The 15,709-nt window shown below is 38.5% G+C and overlaps 1 protein-coding gene across 1 annotated transcript in view; it reads left to right on the top strand.

The window, feature by feature from the left end:
• LOC139743621 (phosphatidylinositol 4,5-bisphosphate 3-kinase catalytic subunit beta isoform-like) overlaps nt 1-15,709 on the top strand; it is a 61,220-nt gene that overhangs the window by 25,079 nt on the left and 20,432 nt on the right. The window contains exons 3-4 of the mRNA XM_071654097.1: nt 12,492-12,720; nt 14,596-14,807. Coding sequence (XP_071510198.1) covers nt 12,492-12,720; nt 14,596-14,807 — 441 coding nt within the window. The remainder of the gene's footprint in view (nt 1-12,491; nt 12,721-14,595; nt 14,808-15,709) is intronic.

Here is a 15,709-nt window from a genome sequence, read left to right as displayed (position 1 = left end):
CTGCAGTATTTCGAAGGGTGTTTGATGCCAGCCGCTTCGGTGTGCTCTGTGGTAATGTTTATGTGGTTGTCAGGGAGGTTGTTGATACTTTGTCTGTTGACATTTATTTTCGTACAGGCATGGGCGGATCCAGGAATTCTGTACAGGAGGGGGGAGGGGCGCAACTAATATTTCTGGTGCCACTTCCGGGTTTCACTTCTATTTTTTTTTTCCACGATAAATAAAGGGGGCGTGCGCCTCATGCGCCCCCTCTGGATCTGCCACTGCTACGTGTTTATCTCGAGTGATGGTGATCGTGTTTCTAAATGTTTATAAAAAAAAAGGACAAAATTATCCGAGTGATGCCTGATGATAGTGCAAGTGATGATAATCAACGATGCTGATGTAAAAGACGGCTTGCTGTGGATGCTGAGCGTACGTGCCCTTCGTTTATTTAAATAAGTTTTCCCTCTTTTACTCTTCTTTCCCCTCCCAAGAATGATAAAAAAAAAGAAAATACCTGCACCTCACAACAAAAGGAACCACGTGTGAACAACCATCGTTAAGTTCAATCGAAATGTTCATTATTAGCAAAGAATAAGGGGAAAACACGAGTGACGGAAAATGATAGAAGCGACGAGATTGTCTTCTTGTGTATAATGCGGTCTCTTGGGATTGGAAAAACCCCACCCTCTCCCTTTGTGGAAATTTCCACAAAACCAGGTGCGTGCCAGACCCCAGGTGCCAGACGAAAGAATGCGCGCATTTGGTGTAGTATATCGATCGAAGAACTCGCGGGTGAGTTGAGTTAAAGGAATCATTGCAAAGATGTTCTGATGTTCTGGTTCCCGAACTGTAAAAAGGAATTGATTAATCACTCAAAAATGCAATCACAGATTTATATGAAAAGTCTCATATGCCTAGACAAATTCACTGAGATGTCCTATGTGATGCAGCCACCACCCGATTAAACGGCAAAATCATGACAATAAAATTTCACGCTCATCAAAACTGCCTATTACTTTTCATATGAATTTTGGTTATCAACACTCGTTCGTGGATTTATTTGTTTGCATGTTTTGTGTGTATTATTCCTCGATCCTGAAAGACGTAATAATTATTCGCATCGAACGTAAACTGTTTACCGTAACTAAGCCTATGGCGCATTCGATCCATTCAACTTGCAGTAACCTTTAAGGCAGTACAACTGTAAGTAGCACATGGTGCATTCTTTTGAACCACGTGTTTCGCATATCGGCACATCCAAACACATTAGCGATCGTCCTTATGGCAAACTTTCCGATTACAGTCAGGGGAGAAGAAATCGTAATACTGTACATGTACTTACGAAAGTGATTATGCTTAAGATCAAATAAAATGAAGAAGTTTGAAAACAACTTGGCAACACTCAATCAAGTTTTGCATTCTCTCACACAAAAGCTCTCTTGAGAAAATGAAAGCATTCCCTCTCCCCTGCTAGATAATGGAAGTTTTCATTACTAGCCCAGCAAGTTTTGGGAGTGTACATGAATGTTTTTAGGATAGAGTCAAAAGGGACCTAAGTTTTCGATCATAGCAGAATCTTCGTCAGAAGCAAAATGGCAAATAGGCAGAAAAAGCAACCACACACATGTAAAGCGACTTCACACAACAAGAACAGTCAGGAACAGGCAAGGGACAAGGAACAAAGAAAACAAAAGGAGAGGGTAGGATGTCATGGGCAAGGAGCCCAACAGGTAAAGGGAGGGGGATTAGAGCAGGAGGATGGACAGACAAAAGGCAGGGGAAGGTTAGTAATGGTCGTGAGGGCCAGGGGGCAACCATTGAAGGAAAAGGATGAATATGGAGGCAACATCAAACAAGATAAGGAACAACAGAGAGACAAAGAAAGGTAAAGAGTGAAATAGCAACAGCAAAAAGGGGGGGGGGGTGAGCAAACAGCAAGCCCTAGAAAGGATCTGTACAAGTACCAAGAGGAGGCAACAAAATGAAAGTTAGAGTCAATCAACAAATGCAATTAACCATATCAAAGTATGGTAATATTAATACAGCAATAATGATGATATTGACAAAACAAATTAGAATAATCATTATTAAAAGCACATAAAAAAAGGGGGACACAAAGTCCATGGGAGAGAAAATGTATACTTGCAAAGCAAGTATCAATAGGCAAATTAAATACGTTTCAAAGAGCTGGTTCATATGAAATCACCTTTGATTTATGATTTTACAAACAAGAATTTTCATCGCTTACTTATTTCTTTTATTACTTTAGTAATGTCATGATATTTCATGATGGTATGTGTTCTGTCTTTACATGGCAAGATAGGGTTTTTTTTTTTTTTCATCCAGGGTCAAAAGAAGAAAGTGATAGAAAGATAACTGAAAGGATAGAATGGAACACCTACTCAGCAGGCAACACTAAAACAGCCCCCAGGGCCAGGCCATGTCGTCAGTGTCACTCTCGTCTTAGATCATTACAGGCCTAGGCGCTAGTGTACTTTCGCACCTGTTTTTGTCAAATGACCTTCAAACATGCACAAACTCACCCTAGTTATTCAGTAACCTAAATACTTGCATCTGAGTGAGATTCAAGTCCAGTAGAAATGGAATTTTCACTATTTTTGTCACTCATATCCTTCTCGGAATAATCTCGATCGCAGCTACTCGCTCGGCGATAACTGCGTTGCACAGGAGCAGACAGCGCAGCACGATGTACAAAACACACGGCAACGCAGCAGCAGCCAGCGCCGCGATTAATCTGAATGTAGCTATCTCACAGTGACCACGGCAAGTTTTTCTATGGTGTCTTTAAAAAGATAATACTTTTCCACCTTTCTCTTGGCTTCTACCGAGTCGCGGCATAGTAATTTAGGATTGGAGTTGTTCATTTTGTGTGCGTGTTTTGTTTTATATAAAAAATTCTTGATTTACCGTAATTTACCATGATGTTGAATCAAGGTAAATCAAGAATATTTTATTTGATATAGACAATGTAGAATTTATGTTGCTATAATTTAGTATACTAGTATAAGTGTTATTTTGCAATGAAATAATTTGTATATTAATGTTTATACGAAAAAGAAAGAAAAATAAAAGATTGACAAAGACAAAAAAGGTGTGTGTGTGTGAATGTCAATTGGTGTGAATGAAAGAAGATTGTGAAAATGTGATAAGACAAGGGTGAAGAATACAAGGGAAAGGCTGGCTAGGAAAAGGGGGAAAGGAAATAAAAGAAAAAAAACGCTAGCAGGCTAGTGTATCAAAAAGTTAAACCCACAAAAAAAACCCGAAAGGTTTACAAAATGGAGAATTCATTAAAAGAAAAGAGGAAAGCAATTACTACAAAAAAAAATACAAATTGACAACAAAGATGAATCAAACCTGGATGAGAGCAAAGATGAATATAAAGACAAGAAAGAATTATACAGATTGGAAAGGAAATAAGGGGGGAAAAAGAACTATTACAACGAAATGTAAGAAAAAGATAGGAGAGGATTGAGAGGAAAGGCCCTCGTAGTTGGAGGGAATAACAACCCATGAAGGAAACAAAAAACAGGCAGAAAGTAGATCTATACACTTGAGTTAAAAAGGAAATTGAGAAAGATAGAGAAGAGGAAAATCACAAAGAAATTATTGCTAGGAAGGAAGGGGGAATACGTCCTTCCTGAAAATAAAAGAAGAAAAGAGAGAAAAAACACTCGCGCACGCGCTCATTCAACCGCCGCCATGAAGCTACAACCGCTAATGGAAGACTTGGCCGAGGATAAGGGGAAAAAAAATTTAGCTTTTCAACGACACCATAGAAAAAGTCGCTGTGTCGCTACATTCAGACCAATTCGTAATTGTGCTTGTGTACAGAGCAGAGCAGCAATGCAATTCCAGCGAATAGCGATCAAGATGTTCCAATGATTTTCCCACACTCGTAAACGCTAAAAGTGTAAAAACTTAACGTATATTCAACTTTGGAGACTCAGATGGAAGTATTTTAGGTTACTGAATAACCAGGGTGAGTTTGTGCATGTTTGGAGGTCGTTTGACAAACAGGTGCGAAAGTACACTAGCGCCCAGGCCTACATTGTACATGTATAGGCTACTCGTTTCGTACTCGTCATCGCCAACGTCATGATGGTCGGTCACACGAAATAAATTGCATCATAAGAGCTCTTATATCAACACCACTAGATAGTGTAGATTCATTATCATTATCACTATCATTCCAGTCGATCTCATCCACCGCGAAACCCTCAAAATCCTCAAAATCATCGTGGTTAATACTCTCACAAAACACATCTGTAAACGATTCAGACATCGCAGACCTAGCTACACATCTTGCACACAAAAATGAAATGGAGGTGGAAAACTACGATGAATACACAAAAAATATCGACGATGGCATTTTACCGTAGCAGAAAATACACAGAGTATCTTGCACCGGAAAAAAAAAATGGATGTGGAAAACTACGATGAGGAAAACTAGGGTGAAAACCCGATGCGTGAAGACGAACGATGAAGACACTTTACGGTAAAAATACTTACACGGAAACAAACGAGTGGGTACGATATTCTCGCACACACGAAGATAATCGACACATCGTTCAATCGAAAAACTCAACAAACACTCGAACAAAAACTCACCCCAAATTGTGGCAAACACGGTAATCACTTAATAAAAATGAGAAAAAATACTCTCTAAAGTATGATTGTACTCTGAAAAGAAAGGGATACAATGATACGAAAGCAAAAGAGAGAAAATGAGAGAAATGGACGGGAAACCTAGAGAACTTCGACGAAAGAAGAGCTAGCAATTCGCGATTAGAGCTAACTTTCCTGTGTGTGTGTGATCGCGTGTAAAGGGTTGAAAGCGTTGAAAGCGCTGAAAGCGTTGAATGCGTCCACAGCTTCGGAAAAGCGTTCGGGGATTTCGCTGAATTCGTTGAATTCGTCCAAAATCCGTCCATGAAGTCTGGACGCAAAAAGCGTTGAAAACGTCCCCGACGAAATCAACAACGAAAAAAGCGTTGGGACGAAATTTGGACGCACTTTCGTCGGGCGTTTTCTATTGCGCGTACTGTAGGGTCCTCGATATTCCCATTTTATTCCACATCTGAAACCGTTTTTAATAGCTGTCTCAGAGTATCCTCAGGGCTATAGGCTACGTAGTTTACTTGAGACAAGACGTACAATGTAGATGACAAAACAACGAATTTGCTCTGCGCCCTGCGCGTGGCATCAAAATAAAAGCGCATTGCACTGTGGTCTATCACTTGACCCAGGTCAAATGATAGACCACAGTGCAATGCACTTTTATTTCGCTCGTACTCAAAATTGTAAGTTTTATCACGCATTAGGATTGTGTGCACTAGAAAGAGATAAGCGAAACAAAATGACAGTCATGATTAGAGTATAACAAACTTTTCTTCTCAGGTGATGTGATGGGCAAAACTATGCTTTATCACGTGATCAGCTCTTGACCAATCCTGTAGCAAGATTCTTAGTACAGCTGTATGTGGAATAAACAGTGTAATATGTACTACTCATCATCAGTGCTGCCACCTGATTATGTGCATCTTTAATGAGTACGTGGAGATGTTTGGACAATGACGACCATGTACTTTGTGAATCGTCACTTGACAAAAGAGCGATTTCCCTCATTTCAGTCTTATTTGGCTGAGGTGCCTATTTGGGGGAGAAGCAAACCTCAAATCAAGACAAATTTTGTATTACTGTCCATGTTTTCTCTGAAACAATGTGCAAAAATTGGAAAAATTAGATTGCAAATCACCATCAAAATGTCAGAATATTTGTTCTCTCTTGAAATGTACATGTTCCACATGCATTTTGCAAATGAAATTGCTAGAGTGACGATTTCAGAAGATATGCAACAACTTTACTGCACATTAATTTTTCTTGATTAGAAAGTTTTTCATCTTCTGCACATCTATGTGATTGTAGTTTTTCAATTTCTCAAAGTGCCATTTTGCTTTAATCCAGGCAGGCTGTCAGCAGTGATAAGATCAAAGCATGTTTGGAATATTTTGTGACACTTTAGACAGAAACGGGTGCATGAATAGATAATTATACAGAACAAGCAATAAATGTCCATGTGTACATGGGTACCGTAGGTTCATGTTGGGATTTCCACACAATGTTCTGAAATTTATCTTTTGAATCAAGTAAAATCAGCAAACAAGAAGTTTTTCTTTCAATTTGTGTCTATTTGATGAAAATGTTAACATTTCAGATTCCCTCTTCTTCTTTCGTGTCTGATTTTGATAAAACTGCACCATCCAGTTTTTGCGTACAATTGTATATTAACTCAAATCACTATAAAGCTATCCTTTTACAGTGTGATACAGGTACAGTGTAATTCTGCCTGACATTGCAGTGGTAATATTCCAACAATAAAGTACCAAATTCTAAACTCCAAAAATGAAATTGGAGTACCATTGTAATGCTGAGAGGCTTTCACTCTGGATAACTCATCAGGTAAAGGAGCTGGTGTTTGATGTACAGCTTGTAGTCAAGGGTACTGTGTAGACGCGCACACTATCATCATTAATTGCATTACATGTAGGCCTTTATCCAGACAGTCTGGCTGAGTGCAACAATACCCGCAATTTCAGAGGGCAGGTACAGTAGCATTTTGTTTACGTGGAGAATGAATTTAATAACATGTATCATACCAGCTGTGTGAAAATCGAGTCCCTTTGGAATATTTAGCAAGTACAGTTATGTAGGGCTCAATGCTTGTAACATGAGAACAAGCTACTGGCTTGGTTTTCAAGGAAGTATATTTTTCAGGGTTTATTGTTGTGTATGTGTGTGTGTGTGTGTGTGTGTTTGAATAGGGTGGGTGGCTGAATGGTTTTCCTTGGCAAGAATGTCTTTCAAAGCTTATGAGCAGCTCCCGTAAAATTTCATTTTTCGAGCAGAATGCAGTTAAATTTTCCCTGTGCTCACTCAATCTATAGAGTAATCAACTCGAAGGTACAAATGTCTGTAATATTACAGTGTGTTCAAGCATGATATTTTCAATATTGTTATACCCCCACCCACACATAGTGTGTAGGGGGGGTATATAGGAATCACTCTGAGGTCGGGTGGCCGGTCGGTCGGTCGGTCGGTCGGTCGGTCGGTCGGTCGGTCGGGCGGGCGGTCGGGCGGTCGGGCGGTCGGTCCGTTGCAAAATCTTGTGGATCGAACTCCTCTCTCATTTTTTGAGCAATTGACCCCAAATTTGGCATGTGTGACCACTATCAAAGGTAGATGTGCAAGACACCTTTTTCGTTAGTATCGTGTAATGCGTTGCCATGGCAACGGCATATTTTCATAAAAACTTGTGGATCGAACTACTCTCTCATTTTTTAACCAATTTACCCCAAATTTAGCATGTGTGACCGCTATCTAAGGAAGATGTGCAAGACACCTTTTTCGTTAGTATTGCACGATGGGTTGCCATGGCAACGGCAAATTTTAAAGAAATCTTGCAAAATTTTGTGGATCGAACTCCTCTCTCATTTTTTGAGCAATTGACCTCAAATTTGGCATGTGTGACCGCTATCAAAGGTAGATGTGCAAGACACCTTTTTCGTTAATATCGCATAATGCGTTGCCATGGCAACGGCAAATTTTCCTAAAATCTTGTGGATCGAACAACTTTCTCATTTTTTGAGCAATTAATTTCAAATTTGGCATGTGTGACTGCTACCACAGGCCGATGTGCAAGACACCTTTTTCATTAGTATTTCATACTGCGTTGCCATGGCAACGGCAGATTTTCATAAAAATCTTACAAAATGTTGTGGATCGAACTACTCTCTCAGTTTTGTGACAATTCAGTTTGAATTTGGGATATGTGATCAATGTACTATATAGTTGTGCCAAAACATCTTTGGTGTGTGCGTTAAAAAATCTGTTACCATGGCAACGGCAGTTTTTTTTTAAACCAATCATACAAAAATGTGTAGATAAATCTCACTCCTTCAGTTTTTAAGTATATGGCTCGAAAATTGGCACATGTGACCACTGTGGTACGTAGATGTGCGTACTTACTCTTTCGTCATTGGTGATCAATGTGTTGCCATGGTAACGGCATAGTTTGAATGAAAATCAAATGAAAATATTGTGGATTCAGATAACTCCCTCAATCTTTGAGCATTTGGCTTGAAATTTGGCACATGTGACCACTATAGTATATGGATGTGTAAACTTAATCATTCGTCAGTGATGAACAATGCGTTGCCATGGTAACGAGTTTTTTTTACCGAAAAGCTTACAGAAATATTGTGGATTCGGCTAACTCCCGTAGTCTGTGAGCATTTAGCTTGAAATTTGGCACACATAACCACTGTGGTACGTAGATGTGTAAACTTAATCTTTCGTCAGTGGTGATCAGTGTGTTGCCATGGTAACGGCATATTTTGAATGAAAATCATACAAAAATATTGTGGATTCAGTTAACTCCCTCAGTCTTTAATCATTTGACTTGAAATTTGGCACATGTGACCACTGTAGTGTATAGATGTGTAAACTTGATCTTTCGTCAATGGTGAACAATGTGTTGCCATGGTAACAGCATCTTTTCACTAAAAATGCATACAAAAATATTGTGGATTCAGGTAACTACCTCAGTCTTTGAGCATTTAGCTTGAAATTTGGCACATGTGACCACTATAGTACGTAGATGTTCAAACTTAACCATTTGTTAATGTTGATCAATGCGTTTCCATGGTAACAGCATATTTTGAATGAAAATCATACAAAAATATTGTGGATTCAGGTAACTCCCTCAGTCTTTGAGCATTTGGCTTGAAATTTGGCACATGCAACCACTATAGTACAGAGATATGCAAACTTCGTATTTCATCATTGTGGAACAATGTGTTGCCATGGTAACAGTGCATTTTGAATGAAAATCATGCAAACATTTTGATTCTCCTAACTCTCTGTGTTATAGCATTTTGGCTTCAAATTTGGCATATGTTACCTCTACATTACGTAGATGTGCAAAAAATCTTTTGTCAGTGTTGAAAATGTGTTGCCATGGTAACAATATATTTTGAATGAAAATGATACACTGGTATTGTGAATTCAACTAAGCCCCTCAGCCTTTTATCATTTGGCTTGAAATTGCACATGTAACGGCTATTGTGCAAACTTCATTTTTTCTTAATGTCCAACATTGTGTTGCCATGATAACACACAATTTTTAATGAAAACCATACAAATTGTCAGTTTATTTATCTTGCTCACTCAGTTTTTGAGCACTTGACTTGAGATGTGGGACATATGACTAACAGTGAGCAATACATTTATTCACTTTTGAACAGTGCATTGCCATGGTAACATTTTTTGCTATTAAAAAATTAAAAAGAAATTAGTCCTGGTTGAGCTAATTCCCTCAGTTGTGGGTGGGGGTATATTAATCACAATGAGTGATAGTTCTAGTTTTTGTCAATATTTCTTAATTTTTTTTTCTGTTCAATCTACTATTGAGGCATTCCATACATTTAAAATCATTCTTGATTAGTGTGTAAATTATTATATCATGCTATCACAATTTTGAGAATTACAGTAAATCTAGCATATAAACTTTGCCTATGATGATTAATAAACTCTAAGAAAAGTTTACCATCGTATAATGAGCAATAATTTATTTTGAGTGAGGCTTATAAAAGATACACTATACACGTAGGCTGCAGCCACACTGTCAAAACGATAGCGAAGTTCATATCATATGCCAGAAGTCTTTACAAAGTTTGCTCGTCTGTCCAAACTGGCGGGCAAATGTCCAGTAATTTGTGTCACTGGTGAGCATGCGCAACATACATTATGTACAATTGTACACGTTGTACATGTAAAAGAAAGCATGCACCATATTCTGACAGCTAATAAAAGTGACAATAATGTACACACGTACATATCTCAATGACGGGTCATGCATGATTTCGATGCACCAAAATGGACTGGTCACTTGGCAAACTTAGCTTCAGTTGCGTGCTCATAGTCATACAGACTGCATAAACTTCGAGAAGATTTGTGGGGGTTCCAGAAGTTTGAGTGGGAAGCTTTGCCACTTGAAGTTTGTGAGAAGTTTTAGAGAAGGCCGGAGTCACACAGTTGGCAAAACTTTGACAACTTTGAGTTGTTTTGCCGCTGTCACTGTGGCTTGAATGTGTAGATTCAGCAGCGAAGGATGTATGAGGAATTTGAGGAAGATGTTGATGAAACTTTCTTTGTTTGGCAAACAAATTTTATATTTAAGCTCTCTTTTTGAATGGTGCATTGTGTCATTGTTGGTACAATGTGTACAGGGTGCTTTCCCTATTGAAACTGTGACCATTGTACAAGTGTACCTTGCCGTCTTGCTACCTCCGCCAAGGGAGGAGGTTATGTTTTCGTTACCGTTGGTTTGTTAGTTTGTTTGTTTGTCCTTGTGCAAAAGAACTAAAAAAATAGTTAACGGATTTGGATGAAAATATTAATGGGACACAAGTAACAAATGATTAAATTTTGGTAGTGATCCGATGATTTTGGGGGAATTTATGAAGGATTTTTGATATTTTAACAGGTACAACTGTAGGGTCAATGAACTTGGGAGTTCAAGCTGCGCATTTTTGAGGTTTTCAAATGCGCACTTAAAGGGGATGGCTAGTAACCGATCAGTGGGAATCAGTGGGAATGCTGAGGGATGATTGTTCCAATCCTTGTGGGATTCATTTAAGAGTACATTATATATCTACTGTTGTGTGAAAATTATTTGCTTCAGAATGGTCTCATATTCGAGTAATGCCCCGTCACTGACCAGGGACGCTTACCTGGAAACATTAAACTGCACATTACTCGAATATGAGACCATTCTGAGGCAAATAATTTTCACACAAGAATAGATATATAATGTACTCTTAAATGAACCCCACAAGGATTGGAACAATCATCCTCCAGCATTCCCACTGATTCCCACTGATCAGTTACTAGCCATCCCCTTTAAGTGCGTACCATTTAAAGAGGTAACAAAGGCTTCTATAATGGGAAATCGGGCGATTTTTCAGCATGTATACCTTATGGGTGGAAATCACTGATCTCTGTTGAAGAGCCCAAAGAACTTTTCCCCAGTGGTGGAGAGGAGAAAAATCTCTTTGGAAGAGCAAGATCATCAGGTGGAAAGTAGCTGCTTGGCGGAGGTGTGCGCTCTCAGAGTGCTTTTCTAGTTTATCACTGCTCAGTGGAGAGTAGGAAGTTGCGGCCAAACGTGACCTGGCGTATATGATGGTGTTGTAGGAGCCAATAATGGCTGGTATGAAGGAAAACGCAGTCCCAACAGGGAAGTTACCTCAAGTGAATAAAGCTGTGACATGAAAGGCAATAGTCAAGTTAGAATAGACTCTTGATAAGATACCGGTGTGTGGGTGGTCTAATAATGAATTAAACATGACCTCCAGTGTGCAGCTAGAAATGATGTCTTTAAAGTACATGTATTAACTCTAGTATCATATAGAATATCTGTCATACTACTCAATCGATCATAACTCAGTACCGGTACAGAAACATTGTAGGGAGACGTGAAATAGTGAAGTCAAGAATCAATTGCTCATGAGAAAGTATTGTATACGCCGATTATTTTGTGAGGTTTTTATTTTTCACGAATTTTGCGCATCAGGAGCTCTTCGCAAGAATAAAGACACGCAAAAACAATGACTCTAATCCCAGTATGAATGTGATGCACATGTATACATTTCTCCGTTCAGCTCAGCATTCCACGATTGCGAATTTAACCACTCGCGAAATTGTCGGGAAGTCTTGATACGCAAAAATTTAGACTTGCTATTATATGGCATATCCAGTAGTACAGTATTCTGCACAAAGTCTGTGCAGTTTTCAGGTTCTCACTAAAAAATGGGGAATTGGATAAATAATGTTTTTTTTTTTTTCTGTTTCATTTCTTTGAGGATATGTTACTCTTTCCTGGATGATGAATTCAACCATGCTCCCTTGATTTCTTTTTTGTTTGTCTGTTTGATAGAATTTACTTCTTTTTTTTTTTTTTTAATGATTTGCATTTAACAAGAATGTCTGAAAAATATGGTTACCTTCATAGTCATGAAAACATAGGCCAAATTGTTATAAAACATTGACATATTTTAACATTCTGTTTTTAAGAGTTTGTCGTCAGGAATTTCATGGAAACAAAAGGAATTTGAATGTCATTGTAGTTAAGTGACCCAGAGGACTGTCCTGCTTGCCACAGGAAGAGTAGTTATGTGACAAAATTTGAGATGCCTGTATTATAAATGTCGCAGGGTTCCCCTTAGCACTTTGTCTTGATCTGTTGTATTGGTTTCACTACTGTTTAGATGTATCATATTAGTATGAAAAGAGTGAGGGGTGATTCGTTGACTACACTATCATCTTTGGTTCCTGCATAAATTTTATCAAGTCATCTTCTAGTTTGAATTTGTACTGTGCACCAACTTCTATCTATTCTGTTCTTTATGATATCTTTCTATTAGGAACTATGGAACGTTGCAAGCACCCAGCCGCTGTACAACCTGCTCCTGGATCTCAACTTCTACATCTTCCAGTGCATCAACTACTCCGCCGAGCAGGAGGTCCTACTGGACGAGAAGCGGAGACTCTGCGACGTCAAGCCGTTCTGGAGCACACTGCGCGTCATCCGCAAGGCGGGTGACGTCGAGGACAAGGTTTTGAACTCGCAGATTGGTCTCTGCATCGGCAAGAGTAAGTTTGGTTGTATGTTTGCTTGTTTGTACAGTTTGTTGTGGTTATTGCATAGGCCCAAATTCATGAAGATGGTACAAATGAAACCATGCTTTAAACCATGGACAAAAACCATGGAGCGCCAACGTGTCGCATGGAATATTTTGTTACGAAATCAGTCATTTCGTTGATGAAATGATTATTTTGTAACGAAATGACAACATTTTGTATTATGAACATTTCGTCCATGAAATGATAATTCGTTAACGAAACGATCATTTTGATGATGAAATGAAAATATTCCGTGCGACACTTGGTGCTTCATGTTTTTTTTATCCATGGTTTAAACCATGGTTTCATTTGTACCACCCTCGTGAATTCGGGCCTTAGTGTGTAGGTTTACTGGAGGTTACAAAGTATGTATGATTGAGCAGTCTTGATGATTTAACTGTGCTACCCCAACACCCTGAATATATCATTTCTTGTGTGTGCTGTGCCGTTCACTTTTAATCTTGATCAATATTGTGGTGAACTTTAGGTCCCTAAAAATGTTTCCGGTAATTTTGATTTCATTCTGAAGCCATGAGATTCCATTACTTCATCCTTGAATGTCTCATCTTGATGAAAGCTTCTTTCATTATGTTTTTTTTTAAATACTCTATTATCATAATTCAACTTTAACATTTTTGAAATGCAGTGATAATTCTAAATACTTTAAAAGATTTGATTCCTCGTCTTCACTTTTGAAACTCTAGTTTTGCACCAAGCGGTGAAGCTGCAAACATCCCCTATAAATAATGATACTTTGCATATTTTCAAGTAATCATTTAGGCAAATGTTTATAACCCCCTCCCCAGCAGTGATTAAAAAACAAAAACAAAACTCTTTAAATATGCATCAAATGGTGGCATTTCATTTATGTGTTCTTTGTTACATGCCTTTGATGCTTATACTCCTTTCAGTCCGTGGTAGTGTATTTAATATATTGCACAGTGTTCATACACAGTCCACTGAACATCTGTAGCAGTCATTACCAAAATATACAATAGTATATATACATCATATAGCATTTTATAATTTTTGCCTGGTTCATTTGATTTATCAATTGGACATGCAGAGGATTCCGCGCTTTACGCAAGTAGAGCTTATTTCTCTCACATGAGGAGTTGTTTGGAAAACTTAAGTTAATGTATTCAATTCCCTTGGTCGTCATAAAATTGTATTGTATAACTTTCAGGTTGTGTTGTATCCTGTGCTGTAGGAAGGCACTATAAAATTGTTTTAATTTCAAGCATAACTTTATATTTGCTGTACATAGTGTAGCATGGCCCAAATATTTCCTCAAGTTCAAGATCATCATCAGTAGCACATTAGGATTCAAAGGTCTACTATTATACATTCATGGCTCCATAAAGAGCAGAAAGGACAGCCACATGTACACTGTACTGTATATGTGTACACACTGGTTTTTTATATGATTATTATATCTGAATGTTTCCTGTCATTATATAATACCTACAAATCGTATGCCAGCCACTGGAAATAAACAATATACATGTGTATGTAAGACTTTGAACTTCATTCTGTATCTTGCAATACTCTAGGGCGTAGTTAGGTTCACCAGTTTGTAATCTTCAGAGTTTCAAACAATAAATAATTTTACCCCCGCATACACAAAGTGTGTATATTTCAGGGGGTATATTTGTTATTTTTATTGTTATTGCTGTTATCATCATTATTATGATGACAAAGATGATTGTAATGATAATGGTGATTATTATCATTATTATCATCATCATCATCATCATCATTTATATTTCCATAATATCTTCACTATCATATTTTCTTCATCATTTATTATCTTCATAATAACTGCTTGGATTGATACATATGTAGGCCTCCATGAATACGACCAGATGAAGAACCAGGAGGTGCACGACTTCCGCAGCAACATGCGACGCATGTGCATGGACGTGCAGCGGGACCACATGAAATGGTCTTGGGACCGGAAGGCCATGTACCTGTTTCCGCCCCAGGTGGACTCCAGCCCGGTTGCAGAGAGCAGCCCAGAGCAGTTTCTGGTCAACATGCGGTTCTCCTCCAGTCTGGTAAGGACTCCCTTACGGGGCAGTACATATTAAAACTGTTGTTTACCACTTATCCGGTCAGAGCAGCAGATTTACAAATTGTTGCAGAACATTTGCCTGAACATGCCCAAACAGAAAGTCCAAAAATAGGAGAAAATGATATAGAAAATCACTTTGCAAGTCAAGGGCTTGATAAAACATGATAATTTGAATAAACAGCACACATGGACTCACATGCTCAAACACATTGTGGTATTAACAAACTTGGATCAATTGAGTGTTGGTGTTGCATTGCATTGAAACTTCTTCACATAAGTGTTGGAAAGTTTTGCTGAAATGAAATCAAAGTGCATTGCATCACTTAACCGTCATTACTTCATGGCTTCGGTATTGTTGACCTCGTTGGTTTAAAAGGGGGAAGTGAAAGAAGGTGGCTCTAAAACTTTTGCATGCCCAGTGTGGGCAAGCATTTTCTCTCATTGTTCCAGAACTCTTGCCTGCCTTTGATTTTAACTTGCCCCTTGCACTTTGGCAAGCCCTTATCTAGCACCTTGCCCTCAACCCCCCCCCCCCCCCCCATGACAACACTAGTTTGGATACCATTTGCCCCGAATGCAATACAAAACCAGGGCGTCCCACCTGCTATACATGTAGCGTGCATTGAAAATGTGCTGGTACAAAGCCTGGTGCATGAAAATTATTGAAACACACCAACAGATACTTATATGTCCTTGTTTTGTAAAACCATCTGCTCTACTTTGTTGTTTACGCTCAGCAAATAAAATGCAATAAAGTTTTAATACTCTCTCCTACACATATATTTGTCACTGTGTGCTTGCAGAGAATATGATGGGGACCTTTGAATGTTTTTATGTGTGTGAATGTATGTGTGTTTGTTTCAGTTTGTCATTGTGTCTGTCTGT

The sequence above is a fragment of the Diadema antillarum genome, unplaced genomic scaffold (assembly GCF_040938485.1).
Source record: "Diadema antillarum isolate AM-2024a unplaced genomic scaffold, OU_Dant_1.0 seq00001098_RagTag, whole genome shotgun sequence".
Classification (NCBI taxonomy): Eukaryota; Metazoa; Echinodermata; class Echinoidea; order Diadematoida; family Diadematidae; genus Diadema; species Diadema antillarum.
This window is presented reverse-complemented; position numbering and strand designations above follow the sequence as displayed.